This window comes from Zingiber officinale, chromosome 7A (genome assembly GCF_018446385.1).
Source record: "Zingiber officinale cultivar Zhangliang chromosome 7A, Zo_v1.1, whole genome shotgun sequence".
NCBI lineage: Eukaryota > Viridiplantae > Streptophyta > Magnoliopsida > Zingiberales > Zingiberaceae > Zingiber > Zingiber officinale.
The window spans coordinates 126,028,449-126,054,144 of record NC_055998.1 but is presented as its reverse complement, the minus strand read 5'-3'; the positions used below and the strand labels follow the sequence as shown (position 1 = coordinate 126,054,144).

The window sequence follows — 25,696 nt, the reverse complement described above, 5'->3', positions numbered from 1 at the left end:
CTTGGGTGTAGTGCTAAATATGAGAACTTGAGTGTAGTGTTAAATAGGCAAGAGTTCTCACACCATAGGTTGGATAAGAACAAATATGATAGGAAAACTAATAATCTAAGATTTGGAACATGGAACATAGGAACTCTCATTGGTAAATCAATGGAGGTAGTAGATATGATGATTAGGAGAAGAATTAGTATTTTGTGTGTACAAGAGACAAAATGGACAAGCAAGAAGGCAAAGATGATAGAGAACTCGGGTTTTAAGTTATGGTACACTGGAAAGAGTAAAGCAAGAAATAGAGTAGGTATTATTGTAGATAGTTTGTTAAAGGATGAAGTTGTAGGAGTAGTTAGAAAAGGAGATAGAATTATAGTCCTTAAGATAATAGTGGCGAAAGAAACTATGAACATAATTAGCGTATATGCACCACAGGTAGGATTAGATGAAGTTACCAAATAAAGGTTTTGGGAGGACTTAAGATGAAATATTACAAAATATTCCACCAAATGAAATGATTTTAATATGAGGTGATTTAAATGGACATGTCGGAGTGAAAAATGAGGAATATGAGAGAGTACATGAGAGTTATGGGCTTGGAACGAGGAATGGAAAACTATATTAGATTTTGCTATAGCATATGACCTTATATTAGCTAATACGTTTTTTACGAAAAGAGAAGATTTGTCACATTCAAAAGTGGGAATAATAAATCGCAAATTGACTTTCTTATGGTTAGGAAGAAGGATAGAAAGATTTGTAAAGATTGCAAAGTCATCCCTGAAGAAAAGCTTAACTACCCAACATAGGGTAATAGTGTTGGATATACGCTTCAAACATAGTATCAATAGAAAGAAAATATATACGATTCCTAGAATTAAGTGGTGGAAGTTAAAGGATGGGAAACAAAATATATTTAAGGAGAAGGTAGAAGTACAAGGGCGTGACTCTAATACAACATGGGATAAGATGGTATCAAAGTTGAAAATAGTAGCTAAGAGTGTACTCGGTGAGTCAAAGAGACATGCACCACTAAGTAAAGAATCTTGGTGGTGGAATGAGAAAGTACAAGAGAAAGTGAAGGAAAAACGAATAGCTTATAAGAAATTATATATTTGTAAAAACGAGGAAAACTTAAAAAAATATACAATAGCTAAGAAAGAAGCTAAGAAAGTAGTGAGTGAAGCCAAACATGAAATTTTTGAACAATTATATCAAAAATTGGATACAAAAGAAGGGGAAAGAGACATTTATAGAATAGCTAAAGTGAGAGAAAGGAAAACAAGAGATCTTAGCCAAATAAAATGTATTAAAGATGAATGTAATAGGGTATTAGTAAACGATGGAGAAATAAAAGAGCGGTGGAAGAGGTATTTTCATCAACTTTTTAATGAAGGTTTAGGTGACCAACTTAACTTAGGTAATTTAAGTAGGTCAAATGAGCATAGAAATTTTAATTTTTATCATAGAATTCAAACTTCAGAAGTAAAACAAACTTTGAATGAGATGCACAATGGAAAAGTTGTTGGACTAGACGATATTCCGATAGAGATATGGAAGTGCTGAGGGAAACAAGGTATTGAATGACTTACAAAATTATTTAACATGATATTGAAAACGAAAAAAAATGCCTGATTAAGTACTTAGTTCCCTTATATAAGAACAAGGGAGACGTACAAAATTGTGCAAACTATAGGGGTATTAAACTAATAAGTTATACTATGAAACTTTGGGAAAAAGTAATAGAACAAAGATTAAGGAAGGAGACCACAGTGACAGAAAATCAATTTGGGTTCATGCCCGGAAGGTCGACAATAAAAGCTATACATCTTCTTAGACAATTAATTGAAAAATATCGGAAACAAAAAACAAGATCTACACATGGTATTCATTGACTTAGAAAAAGCTTATGATAGAGTTCCAAAAGAAATTATATGGAGAATTTTAGAAAAGAGAGGTGTTAGCGTAACATATATTGAACTAATTAAGGATATGTATGAGGATGTAACGACCAGAGTAAAGACTTGAGCGGAGTAATGAAGCATTTCCAATAAAGATAGGGTTACATCAAGGATTATCTCTAAGTCCCTATCTTTTACACTAATTATGGATGAACTCAGTACCGTGGTGTATGTTGTTTGCAGATGATATTATTTTGGTAGATGAAACACGTGAAGGAGTAAATGCTAAACTAGAATCTTGGAAGGAAACACTAGAAGGGAAAGTTTTTAAGCTTAGTAGATTAAAGACAGAATATATGGAATTTAAGTTTAGTAATATTAGAAGTAATGAAACAATTGTTAAGATAGGAGAAGACGAGTTGCCCGGAACCGAGAGATTTAAATATTTATGATTATTTTTGCAAAACGATGAAGGGATTGAGAGAGATGTCTTACATAGAATACAAGCAGGATGGGTGAAATGGAGGGGAGCGTCGAGTGTTTTATGTGATCGTAAAGTACCTCTTAAACTTAAAGGTAAGTTCTATAAAACCACAGTTAGACCTGCTATGTTATATGGAGTTGAATGTTGGGCTATGACTCGAATACATGAGCAGAAGATGAGAATTGCAGAGATGAGGATGTTAAGGTGGATGTGTGGATATACGAGGATGGACAAAATAAGAAATGAGAGTATTAGAGAGAGTCAGAGTTGCATCTATTGAAGAAAAACTCCGAGAGATATGTTTAAGATAGTACGAACATATACTTAGACGACCAATAAATGCTCTAGTTAGGCGATGTGAAACTATGATAAACATGCATATCAAACGAGGAAGAGGAAGACCAAAAAAGAATTGGTTAGCAACAATAAAATAAGATAAAATTTATTTAAATATAGATGATGATATAATAGGAGATAGAACTCAATAGCATAAAAGGATTCATACAGCCGACCCCACCTAGTGGGAAAAGGATTGGTTGTTGTTGTTGTTGTATTGCTACCCCCTTTTGTTGCTAAGGTATGCATTTGGTTAAGATATTCTACTCTCCTTGTGACCTCGTATCGCTTTAGGGCTTGCAAAAGACTCATAGGTGTCGGGTTGTTTCTTGCTCATGCCAATTGACATGGAACGATACCTTTAACCTTAGTCATTTATGAATAATAACCCACTTGCATGCTATAATACACTTCCTAGAGGAAGAGGAACCAACTTCCTAGTATCATTAATGTGGAGAGTATCCATTTTGTTGAATATGGTTTATCACTAACTTGATCTAGAAGGGCCTCGAACACACTTTTAGCAAGAGAATACAATTGTGGAACATTTGAGTAACAATGAAATATAAGATAATAATATAAAAGTGAGTGTGAAGTAAAACCCTAAACCATAAATCCTAACCACTAGTTATAGTCCCACAGAGGTAGGTCATTAAGGATGTAAGTTGTGGTAAGAGGTATACAATTGTCAATAAAATAAGAACAAGAAACACCACATGTACAAATTTAAAAAGAGAGATGAAAAGAGAAAAGAGAGAGTCAACTCAAAAGGACAAGATAAATACAATGTGACTATATAGAGAAGCAACAATACTCTTCTAAAAACAAGAGTAACAAAAAAAAGACAATAAATTAAGATAACTTATTTCATCTGAGAGATAAAAGATAAATAATGCAAGTATAATCATATAGCCATGAGAAATAACATACAGAGCATCCCAAAGAAAGAGGACTATGAGGGAACCAGCCATGAAGAGAAGAGGATGAGATAGGTAAGAAACACATTAACCTAGAAGGGAAAAAGAATATAAATATGTTGAAGTAGAGCACTAAGAGTGTCAACTAAGTGTCAACTTTCCCTTTCTTTAACACCATTTTGTTATTAGTCATGAGTCGAGGACAGGAAGACTAGTGAATAGTTAGAGCTAGAATAAATTGACTAGAAATATTAAAAAGTATTGCTTATTATTATTGTGACAATCTTTAATAGGCACTCCAAACTAGGTTTTAACCTTAGTATAGAAAGATGATAAGATAAAAAAAATAAAATAAAACATAATTTCATTGAAAAAAACCACCATTTCATTCATAAATACTCATTGTTAATTCAAAAGTAGAACTTTAGAGCATCCACATCAGTTACCCTATCCAAAGATTTTATCTTAAATTTTGGATAGGGTAACTAAAAAACCTTTATATCAACTACCTTATCCATTCCCTAAATTTTACATTTATGAATAGTGCTTCTCTAAATTTAGGGAATGGATTCCATTCCCTAAACATAATAGAGGAGAGAGAAAGAATAGGGAAACTGATACATGGTGTAGTGAAAAGTGGATATCTAAATTTAATAAAGTAATTTTTTAACCCTAAATTATGCATTTTGGATAGGGAAGCTGGTGTGGGTACTCTTAGGATATGACTCAAATCCTAAACAACATAATGGTATAAATAAAAAGGTGCCCATATGATCTAGAGGTCGACGAGACATGACTAATAACAATGGCTTTGCTCATCTTTGGATCTAAATGAAAATATAAGTGACATCAAATGTTATCAACTATTTAGTGAGTTTACTAATAAACAATAAACTCAATAAAAAGTCAAATATATAAATAAAGGAAAAAAACATAAAGGTGAAAGAGAAACATTCTTAGTGCTCTTATTCTACGAGTGATATTATAGACTATTGTAACATTGATACATCATATAGTGATGGCTTAAGAGTGAGAAGGAAGAGATGTTACCAGAAAGGTGTTTAGAGGTCCCTAAATATATAATCAATGGGGAATAATCCAAATGTTTGAGGTAAGTAGACAATCAACATACTTCAATAGGCTATAGTGTTAACTAGCTAAGGCACAAACAACAACTTGAAATTCTAAAAGAAGAGTGAATATATGATAGAAATTACAAAGTTGAACTAGGCCCAGAATAGACATGTGTTGATGGACCCACAAGAGAAGCAAGCATCTAACTAAGTTACATGCGTTGTACAAAAGATGGTTAGGTGGGTACCCATGGATAGAGTAGCAAACGTCCTTAAAATTATAAATTTCCGACAGCATGAGTACTTACTTCCCCTGTCCACTAAATCATTTGCCACGACCTAATTAACAACCTCCTCTAGTGTTATGAGATCCTCTAGATGGCATTTAAATCACTAAAAAGGGCAGCTCAAAGCACCTACCAATGCTAGGGCTCGGGGAACGATTGGATCACATTGAGTTTATTATATACAGTCTTACCCTACATTGCAAGAGATCGTTTCCGCAACCCGAACCCATGACCACAAGGTCATACGGCAACAACTTTACCGTTGCACCAAGGCTCCCCTACATGACATTTAAATCACCAAAGCAAATTAATCAGTCATTAGATTAAGGGATTTTGGGACTATGGTAGAAGCCTGCAACATCTATAGATGTCCAATTGGGATGGAATGGAAGAGCTTATAAAAATTTAAGTGTTGATTGGCTGTAATTAACGATGAATAGTTTAAATGAATATCATATTGAGAAGCTTGTTAAAGTGCTCTTACATAACCTTAGCATCTGAAGTAATTTGGAAAATCTCTAAAATCAACTGTAAAAATCTAGAATCAACCAATGTGAGTGGTGATACCAGTGCTTGCCTAGTGTAATTAGAAAAGATTAACAATCATGTCATAGGCCAAAGAGACATCACCTATACACAGATCCGCAGCTCATGTTGAAATTCCATAACAAGAGAAGAAGCCAAAAAAATGCCCATAAGGATGAGATGAATGAAATGCTAAAGGAGAATAACTAGACATTAATCCACTTGCATGAGGCTGTTGTGGACAAAAGAATCACAACAATCCAAGCCACTAAATCCCATGAAGCATAATTCTTCCAATTAAGCAACACCATGGTAATAGTCATGGGATGAAAGATTTAAAGAAGCAATAGACTGAGCAAGCAGTACAAGCAGCAATATGGTTGAATAATGACATTTTGGCATTGAAGGTTGATTCCTTGGGTTGTTGAATTGATGGAATATACAATCTTCCAGATTAAATCTGCTGGATCTCACAGTGGGTTGGAGCAGACTGCAACAAGGCAAATCAGTCGGGCAGATAACATAGAGCCAGAAATGAGATCTGTTGGATCCTGCTTAAATGACAGGTATGAAGGAAATCACAATGGAGATCAATGTTGAAGGAGAATCCTTTTTAGATCAGCAGTGTTCTGCATGAAAGAAAGGACTCATGTGGAAAAGGAGTGCTGTGAATGCAAAATGTGAGCGCTATGCTGGCAAGCTATTCATCCTTTTCCTCACCCTCCATTTTTGGCTCTTGTCCCTACAAGTGGACGCTACCTGCATTTCTTAGTTTAAATGATCAAATTAGTAGATTTGTTGACTAAATGTATTGGTAGCAACCTCAAGTTTCATAATTCTTTAAAACTAGTTTGAGGGGAGCGTTATGGACCTGGTTATAAGTAGGTAGGTCTACCTGTTAACATAAAACTCACAAAAATGATAATAAGATAATATAGTGGTGGAGGGGACTGCCAAGGTGAATTAACCCTAGTTATTAACCCATTGCAATAAATTGAGTACAATATATAGTTAAGCACTTAAGCTGAACATCTAAAGCGCAATTGATTATGACTATCTTATGTTGTAAACTTAACCTTTGCTTCCCCTTAAAGCTAAGATTGCCCATGACACATTCTTCAGCTTCAGATTTCCAGCCTAAAGAAAATCACACGACAGATAAAAGTTTTTAGTCATTTAGAAGGATTAAACACTAGGCAAGCAAGTAATGTAAGCAAAATTGTTCTTTAATTACCCCCTTAGAAATCTCGATCTCATCATCACTATCTTCATCATCCAAGGAATCACTACTAGCAGTTGCATCAAAAAATTCATCTGCCATCTCAGAATCCTTGAATTCAGTTTCAGCAGTTGAAGCATCAGATACTTTTGGTTCCACAATTGTCAAAGAAGTATCTATTGTTAGGGAAGGATTTGCTCCAAAGTATTCCTTTAGTCCTGAAAAGTTGAAGTAATAAATATGTATCAAAGTAAGAAAATTCATAAGTAAATCTATGTACAATTTTTCAGAAACTGAAAGAATATTATTATGCCACATGCAATATCACTAGGCAATTCAGAAGCTACTACTCAATGGATGAGGAATTTTCTTCGTACCGATTAGTTGCATGAGCAGAAATAGCACATCTTTAGAACTACCCATAAAGAATAAAATTATAGCAATATGTCAATTTTCACACAAAAAAATAGTGAAGCCAACCTGTTACTTGACAAAGCAAAGCATATGGAATGGTTTTATCAAAGTTCGAGAATTGTTTTCTCCACCATCCACCCCAAGAATAATATTGGACTTCCAGCATATGAGTTACAAGGCATTTTTCCGTTGAAAAGTTTGATGTTTTTAGCCTTCTGATTTCCCACGTTGAAGCTGCACAAATAGCTATTTCAATTCCTGGGAAATATACTCTAAATAAAGATAAACAAAATGGAAGCTATTAAGTTAGACATAAAATCAAGGAGTTATTCAGTCGACATCTGTTAAATGTCAACAAACGTAAGAAAAATGTCATTTAAGTTAGCAAGTCGGAATAATGCAAAGGACATGACAAGTCAAGAACACCTAACACTGAAAGCATTCTACAATCTAATACTAACACCCATGAATTCATTCGTGCAGTCATACAATCTCATTTGAATGTGATGAGAAACTTCATTTAAACAATTATGCTATTATTATTAAATAAACAACTATTTTGGTACAAGTGATTTCACAGCAAGTGTGGACAGAGGGAATGGGCCAGCATAAAACCAACATGAGGATTGATTTAATATAAAATGAATATCGTTTTTTAAATTGGTTTTAAAAACCAAATATTTAGGTGAACTTTAAAGAGGATTGCATAGGAACTGCAAATAATACATGCAATCTGCAAGTGCAATAAAAAAAAAGGGCTTATTTCATTCATTTATATAAAGAGGACTACATAGCGTCCACGATGAATGCTACCCATGATTCTTGACCACCATAACACCTCCCTACTTGGGACTGCAACCATGTGATCGCTCATCTATGGTGATCTAAATGATGCCTGCCCATTGCCAGAGAGAATTCTTCTGCCTCCAAATTCCTCCCCTCCCTTCCCTCTCCCTCTTTGCATTGTTGAGCCAAGCCCCTCCTAGCTTTTCTTTAAGCAAGAAGTGAGGCAAGGCCTGCCACCACACATCGTTGAGCCTGTTAGTATTGCTTTCTCGGCCTCAACCATTCTAGCAGTCAACCCCCTTCTTATGCAGCTAGTCAATAGCCTTTCTCCTATCTTGCACAACCAGCAATTGCATTGATTGCTCCCCCCTGCATGACCATCACATTGGTGGCCCCTCCTTAATTCCCCTCTCCTGCATATAAGCAACTGTCAATGATCAATCACCCAACCTTCAAGGTTGTGGCAATCTCTTGAATGACCCGGTATTCATGGTTTGAAATCTTGTACCGTACCAGGTGAAATGGTCGAAACATATCATTTGGGTAAATTACCAAAACTTGATACCACTCGACATATGTCTCATTCTTATGTTTCATCTTATTTCTCCTTCAACTTCTGATCCATCACCAGCATCATGCATTGAAACAATGGCATGCTACCAAAACACTATTGTTCTAGTTAAAAATCGAAATTTCGGCACAGCTCGAGATTTTAAACTTTGATTAAAAGTTTAAAATTTCAAGTCGAGCCAGAGTTTTAGTTGTAACTAGAAGGTTTTATTATCGTATTGTGTCATGTTGGTATGAATTCAATTCTTATTTAATTAAATTATTAATCATAATAATTATTTATTTATTATAATTAATTATTCACTTAGATTGGTTATCCATACTTATTCTTGCATTTATATTTGTTTAATCACTTCAGTCTTTAGATTAAATATGCTTAAAACAAATAAATTATTAGTTTTTAGTTTTAGTCATTTACAAATTATATATTTTGTTTGTTTCATAACGATTCACACAAAATCCAATCAATTTTTGCAAGTAGAATATTGGAATGAGAAACGAAAAAAATGAGACCCCCTTTATAAATTGGGATATGTTTGGCTTTCAAATTCTATAAGATTGGAGCAATTTTAGATTTAACGATTTGAGAGGTGAAATACTTTTATTAAGAATTTAATTTTGTATAAATAAACCTATATCTCTATGTTTTATGTAATTGTGTTTGAAATTTATTCTTTAGCATTTAATAAAACAAGAATGGGCATTAATATCATTTTGTTTCTTGTATTTTGTTTGATAAAACCTATGTAACCTTGATGAAGTGAAATAATTTAAAATTATGTCATTTGTTTTTAATTTGTTTTTTTTTTTCATGTATCTACAATTACTGGCGTGGATGAAAATATAAAGATATAGGATTTTAAAATTTTTATGTAAGATATTTTATTATAGGCTGAAATTAGATTTTAAATTTTGAAACTAAATTTATAAATTTTAAAAAATGGAAAATACAAAATTTGACTTGAATTTAACTCAATCAAATTTGAAAATTTTAAATTCAAGATTTTTTCGACAAAATCAAATTCTTTTCTTTTAATTTAAATTGGATAGAGTTTTTTTTCAAAAAAATTATCTAATCCATTTAGTGCACATCTATTATTATAATCACCACCATTGAGAAAACTTCAATGATGTTTCTATAAAATAAATTAAAAAATAGTAAAATAAATAAAATTATTTTTATTTAATCTAAGTGCCATCAAATTCTAGTTTTCTCATCACTTGCTCCTATGATTTTTCACCATCATAAAAGTAATATTAAAAAAAAACTTTGCTAATATTAGATACTAAATTTTAGCCTATTTAAATTTTTAAGTTTATAAATTATTATTTTTTAGAATAGATACTAATTAAGCTAAATTGAACCAATATTTTAAGTTTTAGAGGGAGAGTGTAAGTTTGTTTAAGATTAGGTGGGTTCATCAAGTAGACATGGAGATTAGGATCAAGTGGATTCAAATCAGGCTTGATTTAAATTTATTTTGTGAATTTAAAATTGAACCAAATTAATATATATAAGATATCTAGTTCAATCATATTTAACTAGTTAGTAGTATATTTAATTATGTTTTCCTTCCTCTCTCATGCATTCCATTTTTTCCCTTGATTCCTCTCGCAGGAAGGCCTATTCACCACCATAGCCAATTGCTGCCACATTGCTGCAATCATGATTGATTATCAACACCCGCCGCCTGCTTCCTGTCTCTATTACTCCATCTACTTCTTCCTTATCCTACCACTCTCCCTCTCCCTCTCCCTCCCTGTTTTCCATTGTCGCCACACTACTCTCCTTCCATCTCCTCCTTTCTCTCTCTCGATCTCTTTTCTGTCCCTTTGTTGTCATTCCACCATGTCAAAGTCATATAGCATGTTGATCAGCAGACGAAATAGTAAATTCTATTCATGCCACCAGCATGGCTCGGCACCAAAATCCGTGGTTCTATTCATGCATCGAGGCACCCACAAAGTTATCATGTTTCAACTAGCTTTTCAGATATAAGAATATCAATTTGTCTCACCTGTTATTGCCCGAGCAAAATTGAAATTTAAAACCTTGCATTTATCATGAACTAAGTAGTATTGTGGAATCTTTTCAAATTATTATGAATTAAACATACCCTGAGATGGGACAAGACAGTTACCCTACCATCAAGCAACATAAAATGGTACTAGTATATTGGTTTTCTAATAAAAATAATCCTGTAAGCACTAATTTCTCCTATTGGTAGTACATACCATTTCATTCGACCTTAGCATTTGATAAGACAGTGGTTGGAAGCGAGTCAAATAATAATAAGTGAAGAATAACTTGATACTGCTACAAATGTAAAGAACTGTCAAGCATAGAAAAACCAAAAAATGCTACCCAATTTGAACTTGATAGAGACAATTACACAACTAATGTCAACATGAGTAATATATATAGGATAGGCAACACTTACGATTGATTTTCGTACGCCGATACCCAGATTTTGGAGGTCGTCTTTTGTCGGAAGCAGGAAGTTGCAAGATTGCTAAAATATTTTGAAACAACAATGATTGAGTACCTAAAACAATATATCTTGCCAGACAAAGAAAATGAAATTAATCAACCATTTATCTTAATAATTCCATTAAACCATGGCATCCATAAGGATCTTACACTTGTAAAGGTGTAGCAGAAAACTTTTGCATTACGTAAAGATTAGGCAAAGTGTTTTACTGTTTTCTACAATGTGATTGCAAACAGTACACTTTTCTACAAGTATTGCAGTTTTACCATTGGCATAAATCAAGAAAAACCAAATATAATTTTCTTCCAACGATCATTTTCTAGAAATACCAGGCCTACAGTTAACTTCTAAGAAGCTAATAATTGTTAATTGCCAAGACATCTAATGTATATTTAAATCTTTCTATGAGTGAAAGATGGATTGCACAATAAATTGCTTCACAAACCATCAATGTAAAACTTACTATATGAACCATCTTGTCCACGAAACCACTGCCTAGAAAATATGAAGTCCCTTTTTGAATGCCACCTGAAAAACAGGACAAAAAGATAACAACGGCAACAAGAGCAAGGCTTTTTTATGTAAAAGAAACTCAAGCAGATTAAATTCATTAAAATCACTTGTGTAAATAACCAAGGTTCAAAATCTCGAGTCATACCAAAGTATTTATCTTTGACTGGAACGATATTATTTTAGTATTATGTCGATGTTTCGATGCATGATGCCGGTAATGGATTGGAGTTGAAGAAGTGCCGAGCATGGTTTTAAATCTTGTACCATGCCATATGAAACGATCGAAACATATCATTCTAGTAAATTACCAAAACTCGATATCATTCAGCATAAATAATGTCTCCTTCCTTTACTTCATCTCATTCCTCCTTCCTCCTTCCACCTCCAATCTATCACCGACATCCGGCATTGGAGTGTCGGCACGATTCTGAAACAATATCTTTCTGGTCAAAGACCGAAACTACAACACGACCAATATTTTGAACTCTGATGCTGAGTGGTATCAAGTTTTGGTAATTTATCGGAACAATACATTTAGACCATTTCTGTTACGAGATTTCAAACCATGACAATAACACAATATTATTCAAGTAAACAAAATTATAATTGCATCCATATATACCTCCAATATAGTATCTAATGACTAAGTATCACATTTAATACAACTAATATAACTATTAAATCTAATACTCCCCCTCAAGCTAGAACATAAATACTGATCAATATACAACTTGTTGCGCGAACTAGAAAATTTCATGGGGCAAGGTGGCGGCAAGAAGATCATTAGAGCTAGGGGGGACTCTTATCATGTTTTAGAACTAGAGAGATGCAGGCATGAGTGAGAATGATACTGGTGATGTTAGTTGTGCTTTGGCATAGGGAAGAGGGTGTGTTGTCTAGTATCCAATCTTCATGGCTTGATGATAGAAAAAGTTGTGAGAGGGGGGCAAGGGATGCAACAAGGGGAGACAGAAAGGTACCTTTTTTTGCTAAGGAAAAAGGGGGAGATACACCAACTAAGAGACAAAAGGAGCAGGAACATCAACAACAAGAGATGAGAGAGGAGAACCCTGTAGGAGTGGATCCCACAAAGATCAAGTAGAAGAAAATCCTAATCATAGGAGTGAAACCACTCTATATCGACAAAGGATGGTGATGGGTAGACTACTCATCGCACATACTCATCAAATGCACACTAACCATATCCTACCCATTAAGAAATTCAATACCCTTATTGATCTCATAATGATAGCACGTATCCATTTTTCTAACCATGCATGTAATATCTCTAAAAATTTATCACTAGATTTTGTTGATGCAAATCCCTTCATCTGAGTACACTTTGTCCAAAGAATAGAATGTTGATCTTTTATTAAGTTGTTGAATAAGACTCAAATTATGTTTCTGTGACAAGCTGAGAATTAAAAATATACATGCTATCTGCCCTTGAAAGATTGTAGCAAATATATACTGTAGTGTATAGAGCTTAATAGAGAGATAAGACTCATGTAGTTGACCCCCAAAACACCCTAAACTGTTGGGATAAGTACAGCAACAATAACAACAATGATGACCCACATTGTTGATAACTAAAAGATTGTTAGGCTAGAGCATTACATATATGAGGTGTAACACCCAACTATCAGAAAACATCATGTTAAATCTTTCCTCTATTGATATATTTATCAAAATGAGAAATCATGTGCGTTGTTGACATGCCAAGAAAACATAGTTTTCTATATCAATATAAGCCAGAATCCAATGAAATCAACCTATTTGTAATACTAAGATACAGCAGGAATAAAAACTACTTTTGAATTGAAATTTCCACTTTTAATAAGTACAAACTGGTCACGAGTAGATTATTTAAATCCATTTGCATTTGATGATATACAGAATATGAATGAGCTCGATGCTCTTAACCGGTAGTTGATTACTTATACTTTTCTTATTGGACCACTATTTGTGGTCAGATAATGTGTAAATAGAATTTATCCATTTAATAGCTATTTGCATGAACAGTAAGATTTTTCGAGCTCATAATTGAATAGCCATTTTCTTCATTTAATCTTGCACAAGACTGCAAAGTACAACTGTTAGATATATATTGGCAGCTCAACTATGGCATGCAGTGTGTACATGTCATGATAATTGCAAAAATTAGGAGTTGTACCAATTAAGATGAGTGGGTTCATAAGTTCCATAAACAACATCGTTGTGCCCGTTCACAGAATCCAATAGCTCAAGATCACCTGTCAACGTATCCCATCTGCAGATAGTGGTTTCTTAGAATGTGTTCCAAAGGCAAGGAAATAAGCACAAGAAAAAAAATACTTACTCATATCTCTTGTGCCTATCAAGGTTGAGAACAACTTCAAAGACGGTATCTGCATTTGCTTCGATGATGCTGACAGATTTTAGAAGCAAACGTTTTGCATCCTGCTTATTAAACCATTTTCAAAGTTTACTGACACTGTTAACAAAGTTTAGTCCATTCAGAGTTATTGGTCAATTCTATATTAAAATGATTCCTTCAAAGCAAAAGAATTGAATGTCAAAGATGTAGAATTTGTTTTGAACTCAAGATAGAAGTTTTATGCAAAAATCAAGAAGCTCTTATTCCTAGATTGCAACAGTTACTAAAGTTATGAATCCATTGTCCCTGCCACAGGTCCTTGTTGTTTGCTGATGTCCTTTCACCTTTGTCACAGATGAATTTATGGGCTCTCACCTCTGCCACAGATTTGTTGCAATAGCCAAGCTTTCAGGATTATCACCTCAAAAATTGTGATTACCTCACTATGTGATGGTGAAAAGCCTCCAAACAGGGTGATAATCCCAGCGAAGAAATTTTTAACCATTGATGATAATTTATTCATCCAATCAATCAATATTTCCTAGCTATCAACTTTCCACTAAGATCGATGTGAGAAGCAGGTAGAATAGGAATCCATAAATACTAGTACCATTGACACAATTTTGCTGGAACCACACATGGTACTGGCTTGTAGAGATTCTTAGAAACTTCATTTTGGTTGTCTCTGCAATAGTGATCAAAGATAAGTTGCCCATTGCATATTCTAACCATTTGGCTTTAGCTATAGCTTAAAATACATATCTAGTGTTTATTTCTCAAAATGACATCAAAGCAGGTGGTTCTAGTATCATCTAAAATCTTCAAACAAAAAATAAACACTGCAACCAACATGATATGCCATGACCCCAATATTACCTTGAGACACACTTAGCATTATATTAACAATTTTGCAAGATGAGATAAAAAATTAAACAAGGATTTTTTTTACAACTTAAAAAAATTCCATAACTGTGAACCAAGATAGGACCTTGGAATTGGAGACATCCTCAAAGATTCTAACGCCTGCACAAAATGGGGACAATGAGATAGTATAACCGTTGAGGAAGGAGCAAGAAAGAAGGTCCATGCAAATTGATTTCAAGTACATATTTCAATGATTAACATATACAACTACACCAAGATTCAAAGGATCTAGGGGAGGTTTCATTCAAAATAGAACACGATCAAGGATATTTATTTTGTTGATAACTCACAAAAACAAGCATTGGCAAGTGTCATATATTGACTGTCTTATAATAATTATGAAGTTCAAATGTTATTATATATTTTTCCTTAATTTGTTCTCTATAACTTGATCTAAGAGCATTTGATGTTTTGACTAATCCAAATGGATGTTGTTTATCATTTGGGTGAAATTTGGAAGTCCTAATTCGGAGTTTATTCAGGAGTGAGCGAAATGTGGTAATTCAGTCAAGATCACCTCTAAGATCAAAGACCTTGTAGACTGACTGACCAATTTGATTTTCTTAGTATGAATGGAAGAGGAGTTTTCCATCATTATGGACAATGGGATTTTCATTTTAAAGTCTATAAACACCATCCCATAAAGGTTGAGAACATTTAAATGAAATAAAGTCACTATGAAATGAGTGACTAGTTTTACCAAGTTTATAACAAGAATCATTTCAGTTTTGGTGTTGATCATCATGCACCTTTGTTTATGAGAGACATGATTCTTCATTTTTAATGGTGAAGATGTTAATTTAAGAACTGTAGACAGCATAAAAGGTGGCAAGAATAAGATGAAATAAATTCACAACAAAATTCATTTATCAAGCCATCAGTTTTCATTAAGTTTATGATTAGAGTCTTTCCCATAGTTCGATCAATTTGATAATTGGTAAGACCGTATATAGTCCATTGTTCTTCTTTCTGAATGGTGGATATTTGGTTCAAAATTCTATAGATTCTATAATAATGTTATAAGAATTCAGGTGATATAAAGTCTTTTGAATTTATTTTTGCATGATCAAATCTTGATCAACTTCAAGATCAGAGACAAATGTAGTCCAAACAATATGATTTTTGATAATATTGCAAATCAGATATTGTTCTTAATTTGGAACAGTGCAAACTTTGGAACATTATAGGTTCTGGAAAGAGACAATAAATTTTGTTTATGTTTGTTTTTGAGTTCATGTTAGTGGCAATTGACTTCTTGTGTTATTGTATCACATAGATGTTACTCTCCTCTTGCTCATGCTAGCTTAAAGGTTAGATGTTCTCCCTGTTGTCTTTCCATGATCCCTTGTATAATAAAATTTGCTCTCGCACTAGAAGGCCTTCCAGCCATACTGTGTTCCCAACAAGGTGATTCCTTTTCCTATCAACATGTTCAATTAATTTCTTGTTCAAGCAACCCCCTTTAGGGGCTAGAATTTATCAATAGAGCAACCCCAACAAGGTGTTCCCCTTAGCACACTTTCATTTATGACTTATTTGTTCATGATTGTTCCAATCCTTAAAAGCATTTTGTTTGTTCTCAATTTGGTGTTCATCTCCCCTTGTTCATATTTAGCTTTGGGTATGCCTTGATGTTCATTTGTTCTTGGCTCATCATGAAACCTCAACAACTGCGCTTTGGTTCGGACTAGCTTCTACCCAACAGTTGCCCTTGAGTTGTTGCATGGATTGCCCTCGGCCCTTAGTGACCTTTTTGAGTTACTGGGCCAGAGTTGTCACCAGTATCATCTTTATTGGACTTCTTGATTGGTTACAGTAAAGAAAAAGACAGGAAAAGAGGATGGGTAGTGATCATGAAGGCATATGATTTTTCCCTCTTACCTTCTTACCTTGTTGTAGAGCTTCTTCCCAATCCTTATTTTTTCTTCTTAAGCTTTAGGAAGCCTTTTCTTCTCTTTTGTTTATTTTGGCAAGGTATGGGTATGATGCCCTATTCTTCTGGACACTTTGGGAAGGATTTGACTTGGTGAATACCATCCCCTTCTCATAGTGTGCATGATCCTTCTCTTCTAAAGACAAGAGTAGGCACATATTTGGTAAGTTTTTAATAGTCTCTTCCACATTTAAAATGAAGTACATACACTGACCCAGGCACTCCACACGATCGGTCACACGGTCATTTGTAGAGAGGTAAATCACGGGTGGCTTTGCCTTTGAACAGTGACCATTGCATGGGGAGGGCAGGAACCTGATAGCGTTTCGCTATCAGAAATTGACCTCCAGATTTCTTAGTGGCAATGCCCCATGCAATGGAGGACAGATCCTCTGGTCCATAATTTGCGGACCAGAGGATGATCCACTGCATGGATTGGTTGATTTTGATGGACCCCACCCGTTTAACAGGTGGGGTTCATCAAAATGAACCAATCAAAGAAAGTGGATGATCCTCTGGTCCACAAATTGCGGACCAGAGGATCCCACCTGCATGCAATGACTATCTGCCTGTCTTGTGGAGATGTAAATTACTTTGTCATGATCATAAATAGGGAAGTTATCATGAAACACTTTTGTTAGGGATTTTAATTACTTTTTGCTTGGAGTTAATGTATAATCCCAATCTCATGTAAGCTAACCTTATCATGGTCAATTGTTGTCTTGATTCCATGGAGACATTTAGGAGAGACTCTATTTGGTCATTAAAGCACCTTTGTCATCTTCGTGAATCTTCTTTTGTTGTTGATCATTCTAAGTTTCATATTGTCATTTATGATGTCATGTTCACATTGGCATGGTGCCACATTAGTGTTAAAATATTTCCACATTGACAAATTGCCATGTGTCATTTGGTCAAAGTCCAAATAAAATCATATTGATGAAGCATGAGGATCTTAATCATGCCAATCAAGTTGGGATGGAGCTTGGTCATGTTAACGTTTAAATTTGGATCATATTCATAAAGCTATACTATATTCTTGATCAAATCACAGGATTATGATTACATCAACCAAGCCTTGATTAAGTCATAAACAGTCAAAGTTCAATCTTAACTGGTCTTAATTCAGAAAGTATGGGGCTTGATTAGACCAAACGTAGGTTTAATTAGGTGAATTTAGGACCTGATCAATTTGAGTGGGTCAAAAGTAAGAGTTATGGTATCCTTATATGCTTATTTTGATGTTATTTTGATGTCTTTCCTTGAAACTCCTTGTCCATGTAGGGTTCACTCGAAGCGCATAGTCAGGCTTGATCACATCCCTTCACATGTAGAGTTGCAAATTTTACTGTCAATAATTATCAATCATTTCAGTTTCTTCTTGTTTCAAATAACTAATGAAGCATGTTTTAGGCCAATAATTGAAATAATTGTAGATCTAAGAATTCAAACTAGATAAACTCTAAAAACCAATTTATGGATAATATTTTAACGATAAAGAAAAATAAGCTAATGAAAGAATCATTAGATCAAGTTAAATTAGATTCCATACTATGAAAAAAAATGCCGCAAGATTTAACTTATAGAATTTGCATAAAATTGGCCCATAGAAAGGTTTGATAAATGGTTCATTTTAAAACCAGAGTATAAACCAAGTAGTCCCCTTTAGCTTAGAGTGTATCAAGCATCTATTTTCTCTATTTATGGTTTAGTGTTTTCTTTTCAGCTTTTGTTTTCTTTAAGATTTAATTTAATTGTTTTCCCATTAATGTATCTCCAACTGATCATATTCTCTAATTAGTAAACTTCATATCCTTACAATCATTTACCAATTTAATCAGTGTTCCTTTTATAGGGGTTAATCCTAGTTCCCACCAATATGCCTTTAAGATCTTAACCTGTAGATGCCATCACAGGATTGAGCTATGCATATATCTCTTGAATCCATTTTGAAACTTCCAAGCTAGTTATTACGTATAGTACCTATTATAAGCTTCTTTATTTTTTTTCTCTAGATGAGTGCAGCAATGACAGAGAAAGGTACCATTGACAGTCCGAACACATTTCCAATCATGCATTTCAATCACATCTCCTATATCTCCTTCAAAATATGCCCCTCTTCTCGCATTGCTTCCAAGACCTGACGATTGTCGAATAAGCATTTCTGGACCTGTAACCACAAATAGAATTAGTGTACTGAAGAAATTAGCATTAGAAACATATGATATGTGATTATCCTCATTGTTTGCATGCATAGCTTAAATGCCCAAAGCTCCTGATGGCTGTTGTACAACAAATTTGGACCTTAACCAAGCTCACTATGAATGTTATGTCCATAGTAAGAATTCTTCACCTTCCATATTTGATATTGATTTTATCATATACTAACATGTTCCTTCTATGTTATAGTTTAGATCTTGAAGCCATGTTTTAGTACATTGGTAAATTAGTGCAACAATTACTAAATGGTGGCATAGATTTGTCCTGCAAACTAACCATATCTTAAATGTAAATTGCTTCAAATGTGAATACCAAAGTGAATAAATGACTATTATAAAAAATGGTGAAGCAAATGCTAACAGGTAAAAAACTGAGTCTAGCTATATGATCAAAGCTCTTGTGTGCCACAGGGTACATGGGTTTGGTCTATATTGATATGTTGCATGAGGTCATTATTGCATCAACAATATTTATCACTGGTGAGGGCTTCAGCTCATGTGTCAAAAAATATTCATATCCATGGACTTGGCTCCGACAAGTGGCTCCAATGACTCACTTCTTAATCTATTTATTTTCTTTACGACAAATGTTTACATGTGTTATTGTTGATATAAACATGTGTGATTTGAATAAATGATATAAAGATTAAATACTAATTATTTGTTTAAGTAAAACTCTAATGTTAAAATATGAATCAGTTAATGATTCTTAAAGTTTTAAATAAGATTATAGTTCATACACATCAATTTTTGTTTACCCACTTTACAATTTTATGCTCATTCTATGTTTTCTTTAGCCTCAGATTTTACAGGAGGATGGATATTTATGGTGCTAGTCAGGTTCAACTAAAGTTGCTCAGTGATACCTAGACGTGCTGAAATACGTTTTGACAATTGATGATTTCACTCACTTGTATTCCTTTTAGCATTTTAATGACACACGACTTAGATGTATTTAATCAATGTAATCTTAGGCCATATAAGCCAAAAATAAAGATTGCCTCAAAGATAAGGGAGGAGAAAAATCAACCAAGAGTGACTTCTTGCCAATGACCTATACTGCATGTGGATCGAGTGAGAGGGGAAAGCTCTACAACCATACTATTTCTAAGAACCCCAACACATGCATTCAATAGGACTTATGTCGAGTGAGGATGAAAGGACCTTAAGGATGGTGATTGCTCAACAAGGTGATCGAATAAGGGTGACAAACACAAGAAAAGAGAGATTGTGTGGTAAAAATAGGAGACAAGTGATACCTATTGCTCTAATACCATACAACAACAACCAAGCCTTATCCTACTAACTTGGGTCAACTATATGGATCATCTTATGTCATTGTGCTCTATCCCTATTACATCATCATCTATATTTGAATAAATTTTATCGTGTTTTATCATTGCTAACCAAGTTGTCTTCCTCTTCCTCATTTAATGATTATATTTGTCATAATTTCGCATCGAGCATTTATTGGTTCTTTAAGTACATGCCCATACCTATACCAACTTAAATGCGGATACTTTTTTGAAAGGATAGAGGGGTTGAGAGAGATATTTTATATAGAATACAAATGGAATGGTTAAAACAAAGGAGAGACTAAAGTGTCTTATAAAACGGTGGTTAAACTTGCTATATATTAGGAGACTAAATGTTGGGCTATGACTCAAGCACATAAGCAAAAGATGAGAGTTGCAGAGATAAGGATGTCAAGGTGAATGTACGAATATATGAGGATGAACACGATAAGATATGAGAATATTAAATAGAAAGTTAGGATTGCACCTATTAATGAAAACTTCGAAGACGCATTTAAGGTGGTACAAACATATACTGAAATGACCAATAAATGTTCTAGTTAGACGATGTGAAACTATAATAAATACGCACATTAAATGAGAAAGAGGTAGACCAAAGAAGACTTGTTTAACAACGATAAAACAAGATAAAATTTATTTAAATATTAATGATGATATAATAGGGGATAAAGCCTAATGACGTAGAAGGATCCATACTACCCCCTAGTGAGATAAGACTTGATTGTTCTGGTTGTTATATGCTTGATCTTCCTAAAAAAATAAGAAAATAATCACTTTTCAATACTAAATTGCTTTTAAATGAAATTGATACATGCTTCAAGTTGATCAAGCTAGTATCTTTTAGTGTGTATTTCATATGAAGGAAGGAAATGTGAACAAAAATAAAATGATAGAAAGATTTCTCCAACAATATTTCCCTTTTGTTTCCTTTGACCAAAAAATAAGTAGGAAGTGAATGAAAGATCAGACTTAGTTTCTTTTATATTACTTGTGTCTACTTTAAGGGAAAACTGATTATGTATGTAATAGACCTAAACTTCATACTTAAAAATTTAAAAATATTTTTTATTTAATTTTGTTTTTATTTTTAACAAATAAAGTTTTGAAAAATTTAGATTTTCGAGCTTCCAAAATTATCAATAAGAATAAAAATGAGTTACAGATTAATAATGATGTCCAATTAATTTATAATTAGCGTTTAGGGTTAACTTCAATATCTGAATAAGCTAAATCAGTCTTATTTTGTCTCTTACCTTGAAGACACATTTGAACAGCTATCAATAAGTTTCTTTATTTATTATTTTCATCTATTATGAAAACTAATAACAGAAAATATAGTTTAAAATTATTAATAAATCATTGTTTCCACTTCATAAACTTATGGCTAGTTTACTTGGGTAGATTAAGAGGGAAGAGAAGTGGAAGAGGAATAAGTTTTCCACATGAAAAAAAACACTCATTGTGCATTTTTGTATTCATTTCATCCAATTAAACAAGCTATATTGCTCCTGTGTGACAGTGTGAGCATAGTAGAAAGTAACAGAATGTGGAACACTTAGAGCACATCATCAGATGCAATGTAAACATTGTTCCTCCCAGTTGGCATGAAGCACTAGATCACATGTATGTTTAGAACTCTGAAACTGCCAAAAATATCAAATTCACACCTCTCACAGGACAAAACTAGAGATGTAAGAAAACAAATTCGAGAACTTTATCCTTTTAAAATGGCAGTAGAATGTTAATTTTGAGTGTAGACACACCGTTCAGAGAGGAAAGTGAAGATAAAAAAAAACTAAATGAAAGATCTAAAATTTTCGAGTGCAACCTTTACAAAGATACTTCAAACTTACATGTCACAAAACTTCCTCCAGAAAGTATTTCTATTTGCAAAATATCATGCCAACATTCATGAATCAACCCTCATTTTGTAAAGTGATATATATGAAGCAGAATGTATTTTAAATTGATCATTTGGCGATAAATGGGGAATCCATTTTACAATAAAATCTATAGAAAAGTAAAGAACTACATCCAGAAGCTTTGCTTACCTTTACCAATTTTTATCAATTTTTTCAAGCCTTTTGCGTATCGCCTTACTCGGGGACGATGCCCTTCAAGATTAAATCTATTTGAATAAAAAACGCTATGAGGCATGAGAACACAAAGGAAATTTATCTTCAATGTAAGATCTAGTTAGAAATAGAGATCTGTTAAAATTATGTCACATAAGAAAATGAAGCATACTCCCCATCCATGTTGAATCTTTGGCGGGTACTCCCCTTCAACAAGTTGTACTCAGCCTGCCACAGAAATAATGCCAGCATTGGAACAAGGGGGGGAAAGTAAAAAGAAATGCAAGGACTATATTAGCATTGATAACTTTGTCTAAGGAATGATTCTACCTAGCATTCAAGATAAAAAGAGATGAAGACACCCATCTGCCTCAGTGTAAATAAATAATAGAATTGCCATGTAATCTCTTTGGATTATGACTTTTGGTTGTGAAGTGCTGCTAAAGCTCAGGGGTGGCATTAGCATGAAATTTCCAAGTTCACAAAAATGAATTGAATCTTCAGTCAAAAAATTGGTAGATAGTGCTACAAATTATTTATGTAAATGCAATGTGGATGCATAGATATTAGACTCTTGAAAATCTTTAACTTCTCATTCTTGACATACTTTATGAGTTCTACATATGCCACTCTAATTCAAACATTAAGATAGAAATACAAATATGATGATAAAGAAATTGTACATTTCTTATAGCAAGTGTATTAAAGTTAATAGAGTTATTGGTATAGTAGGTTTAGTCACATATTGGTAGTTCTAAGTTTAAGGTTTTATATAAAAATGGCATATCAAAAGCCCAAAATTAGATTGATCATGACTTTTTTTTTTAAACAAAAGTTGGTTTCTTGAAAATTTGCAAGAGCCTCTGTGATATCTTTGTTGATTTTTTCACTAAATATCTTCATGATCCTTAAATGAATTGCAGTTATAACAAGTTTGGAATATAGATTATGCTCCTAAAAAATGCAAAAGACTAATACCGTCATCGTTGTCATCAATTAATGATAGTTCCATCTATTTGGTTTAGTTACATGAATCACCAAGTTGTGTAGAGGGCTAATATGTAATTACATGAACAAGATTGGCTTAATTGTAAAATATAAACAATCATGTTATGTCTTTGCAGGATTAATGAAGAGTAACATACTGTTTGTCTATAAGCAAACAAAACACTGAACAGCATTCCTATTATCATACCTGTTGCTTGGCCTGTTCAAATGCCTCCATCCACTTATGTGATTCTCCAGCAGAAGCACAAGCAATCTAGTAAGAGAACATAAATCAACTAGCACAGTCAGCATCAAATATCTTTTTCAGATCATTTTTCTTCTGTGAAGAGCATTTAATAGAAACATATGCAGCTGAAATGAATAGGAATAGGAGAATAGACTAACACAAGTAAGGTAAAGAAGGAAAAATTTGTAAAGAACTAAACATTTTGAAAATGAAAAAAAAAAGAGACCAAGAATAATGTATATGATAGTGAGAAATACACTTCTGCCATTGTTTCATTTAAAACTATAGTATACAAGGTTGGATCACTGTTTGAGGTAGCTAGTTCGATGTCATGGAATCTTTTGTAGCCATAGAGTTTTAGCAGGATAAAGTAGATTTCCTACTGCAATTTTGCATTTTGAAAAAAAAAAACATATCATTATATATACATAATACACAACACATTGTGTAAAATCAATTTAAATAGAACATTAGCTTACTTCTCCCAGTTTTCTTTGTTCCAACCGATTGTAAAACCTCAGAACATACAGTTCCTGCTAGAAGGAAATATTAAGATTAGAGATCTTGAAAAATTGTGTGACACCACAACGGGAAAAAGAGCAAACAAAGAAACAGATATCATGAAGCATACTGGAGTTTTGCACATTTTTCAAACATAATGCAAATCACTAAGACCACGCACCGGTTATCCCTTGAGTGAAAGATGAAAGTTTGAGGATTACCCCATGATTGATGTTACGGCGCCCTACCTCCTCAACCTTGAGAGTATGACTTATAGATCCTTTCCTAATTGGTTTCTGTTGCAAAAACATAAAAGGAAAAGCACACATAAATATACTGATACTACATATCTAATGTAACCATACATGGAGCAAAATAAGAGAGAGAATAGTAGTCAGATTCACTTTCAGATTCATATCTAACTACTAATTAATGTCATCTCAACAGTAAAAGATCAAAGCAGTCAGCAAAGTCCAAGAACAGCTCCTTCATGGATTTAACCGAAGCATAATTTATGACAACAAGCTTTTGTTTGCAGGGTGACCGCAGGCTTTTTACCAAACTGCCACGCATGATAGCAAAAGCTTCGGGTTAGTAAAGGATTTTGCATATTACCATATCAAGATCACAATTAAGTATCAATTACCTTGTTACTTCACTTTTTATTAAAGAATCAGAAAAACATAAGTTACTTTCATCGAAGGTCAGTCCAATTATTCACCGACCAGTAAATGCATTGTAGAAACAACTCCGTCCACAGAAAAGCTAATCAGCCCAAAAAACTAACTAGGCAAAATAACAATAATAATAAACGAAAACTCGAGGAACAGAAAATGAAGGAATCCATCAAGAGTTCATTCCACTCACCATGCCAGGGTGCTCTTCAGGGTCCCTCTTGTACATGACGATGTACGCCCCTCTGAGGACGAGGTATCGGAGATGGCAATACTCATGGCCGACTGTGTTCACCCCAAGGTGGTAGACCCAGCCGCCATAGTGGATCTCCCTGCCGCTTCCACCGACGAGGGGGCTACAGTCGGATCCGTGGCCCTCCTTGTCGGATAACGCCTCGGCGGCCACCGCCGCCTGGGACGCCTTCTCCTCCTCCATCACGGCAGCGACCTCAATTCCTCCCCCTGGCGCCGAGAAGCCCTGCTGATGCCGATTCCCGGAGCGACCGAGGAAAACTACAGAGGATCGGCTCAAGGGAGAAAGAGATCGGAACCAAAAGATTTATAATTGATTCCTTTTTTTCGGCGTTAGTATTCTTCCGCCAGTGGGTAGAAGCCGTTGTCGTAGCCAGGTTGTACTTGTCATCGATACGTTCAAAACTGAGTGGGAGGGACAGGTGGAGATTTTTGCCGTCGAGGATGACACGCGGGGAGGAATTTCAAAGCTTCAACCAATTGTTCGAGGGAATAGGGTGGTGCATGGTCCGTAGGAAACAGGAGATCTGGGATCCCTCTTGATCGGAGGAGGACCATCCTTGATTACATTCGGACTGGTTCGCTGAAGGGATGAACCGGGTGTTTTATTTATCTTCTTGGTACGCGTACAATTTTATATAAAGTGTATTTGATTTTTAAAGGCAAGAAAGTGCATTCCAATTCTCTCGCTGGTCTGTATTAAA

At 34.1% G+C, this 25,696-nt stretch overlaps 1 protein-coding gene across 2 annotated transcripts in view; it reads right to left on the bottom strand.

Annotated features, from left to right (window-relative positions):
- Window positions 1–25,415, bottom strand: part of LOC122002413 (protein ENHANCED DISEASE RESISTANCE 2-like) — a 39,529-nt gene extending 14,114 nt beyond the window's left edge. Inside the window, exons 1-15 of one of the 2 annotated variants that reach the window (XM_042557570.1) lie at window positions 24,934–25,415; window positions 24,288–24,362; window positions 24,045–24,098; window positions 23,527–23,592; window positions 22,504–22,559; window positions 22,308–22,384; window positions 18,766–18,891; window positions 14,853–14,887; window positions 13,847–13,947; window positions 13,682–13,777; window positions 11,459–11,523; window positions 10,945–11,016; window positions 7,214–7,381; window positions 6,749–6,951; window positions 6,591–6,651 (exon numbers count right to left, since the gene is read on the bottom strand). In XM_042557570.1, the coding sequence (XP_042413504.1) occupies window positions 6,591–6,651; window positions 6,749–6,951; window positions 7,214–7,381; window positions 10,945–11,016; window positions 11,459–11,523; window positions 13,682–13,777; window positions 13,847–13,947; window positions 14,853–14,887; window positions 18,766–18,891; window positions 22,308–22,384; window positions 22,504–22,559; window positions 23,527–23,592; window positions 24,045–24,098; window positions 24,288–24,362; window positions 24,934–25,176 (1,498 nt within the window). In that variant the 5' untranslated portion in view covers window positions 25,177–25,415. The remainder of the gene's footprint in view (window positions 1–6,590; window positions 6,652–6,748; window positions 6,952–7,213; window positions 7,382–10,944; window positions 11,017–11,458; window positions 11,524–13,681; window positions 13,778–13,846; window positions 13,948–14,852; window positions 14,888–18,765; window positions 18,892–22,307; window positions 22,385–22,503; window positions 22,560–23,526; window positions 23,593–24,044; window positions 24,099–24,287; window positions 24,363–24,933) is intronic. The other variant, XM_042557569.1, reaches the window with a different exon arrangement.
- Window positions 25,416–25,696: the final 281 nt, after the last annotated feature.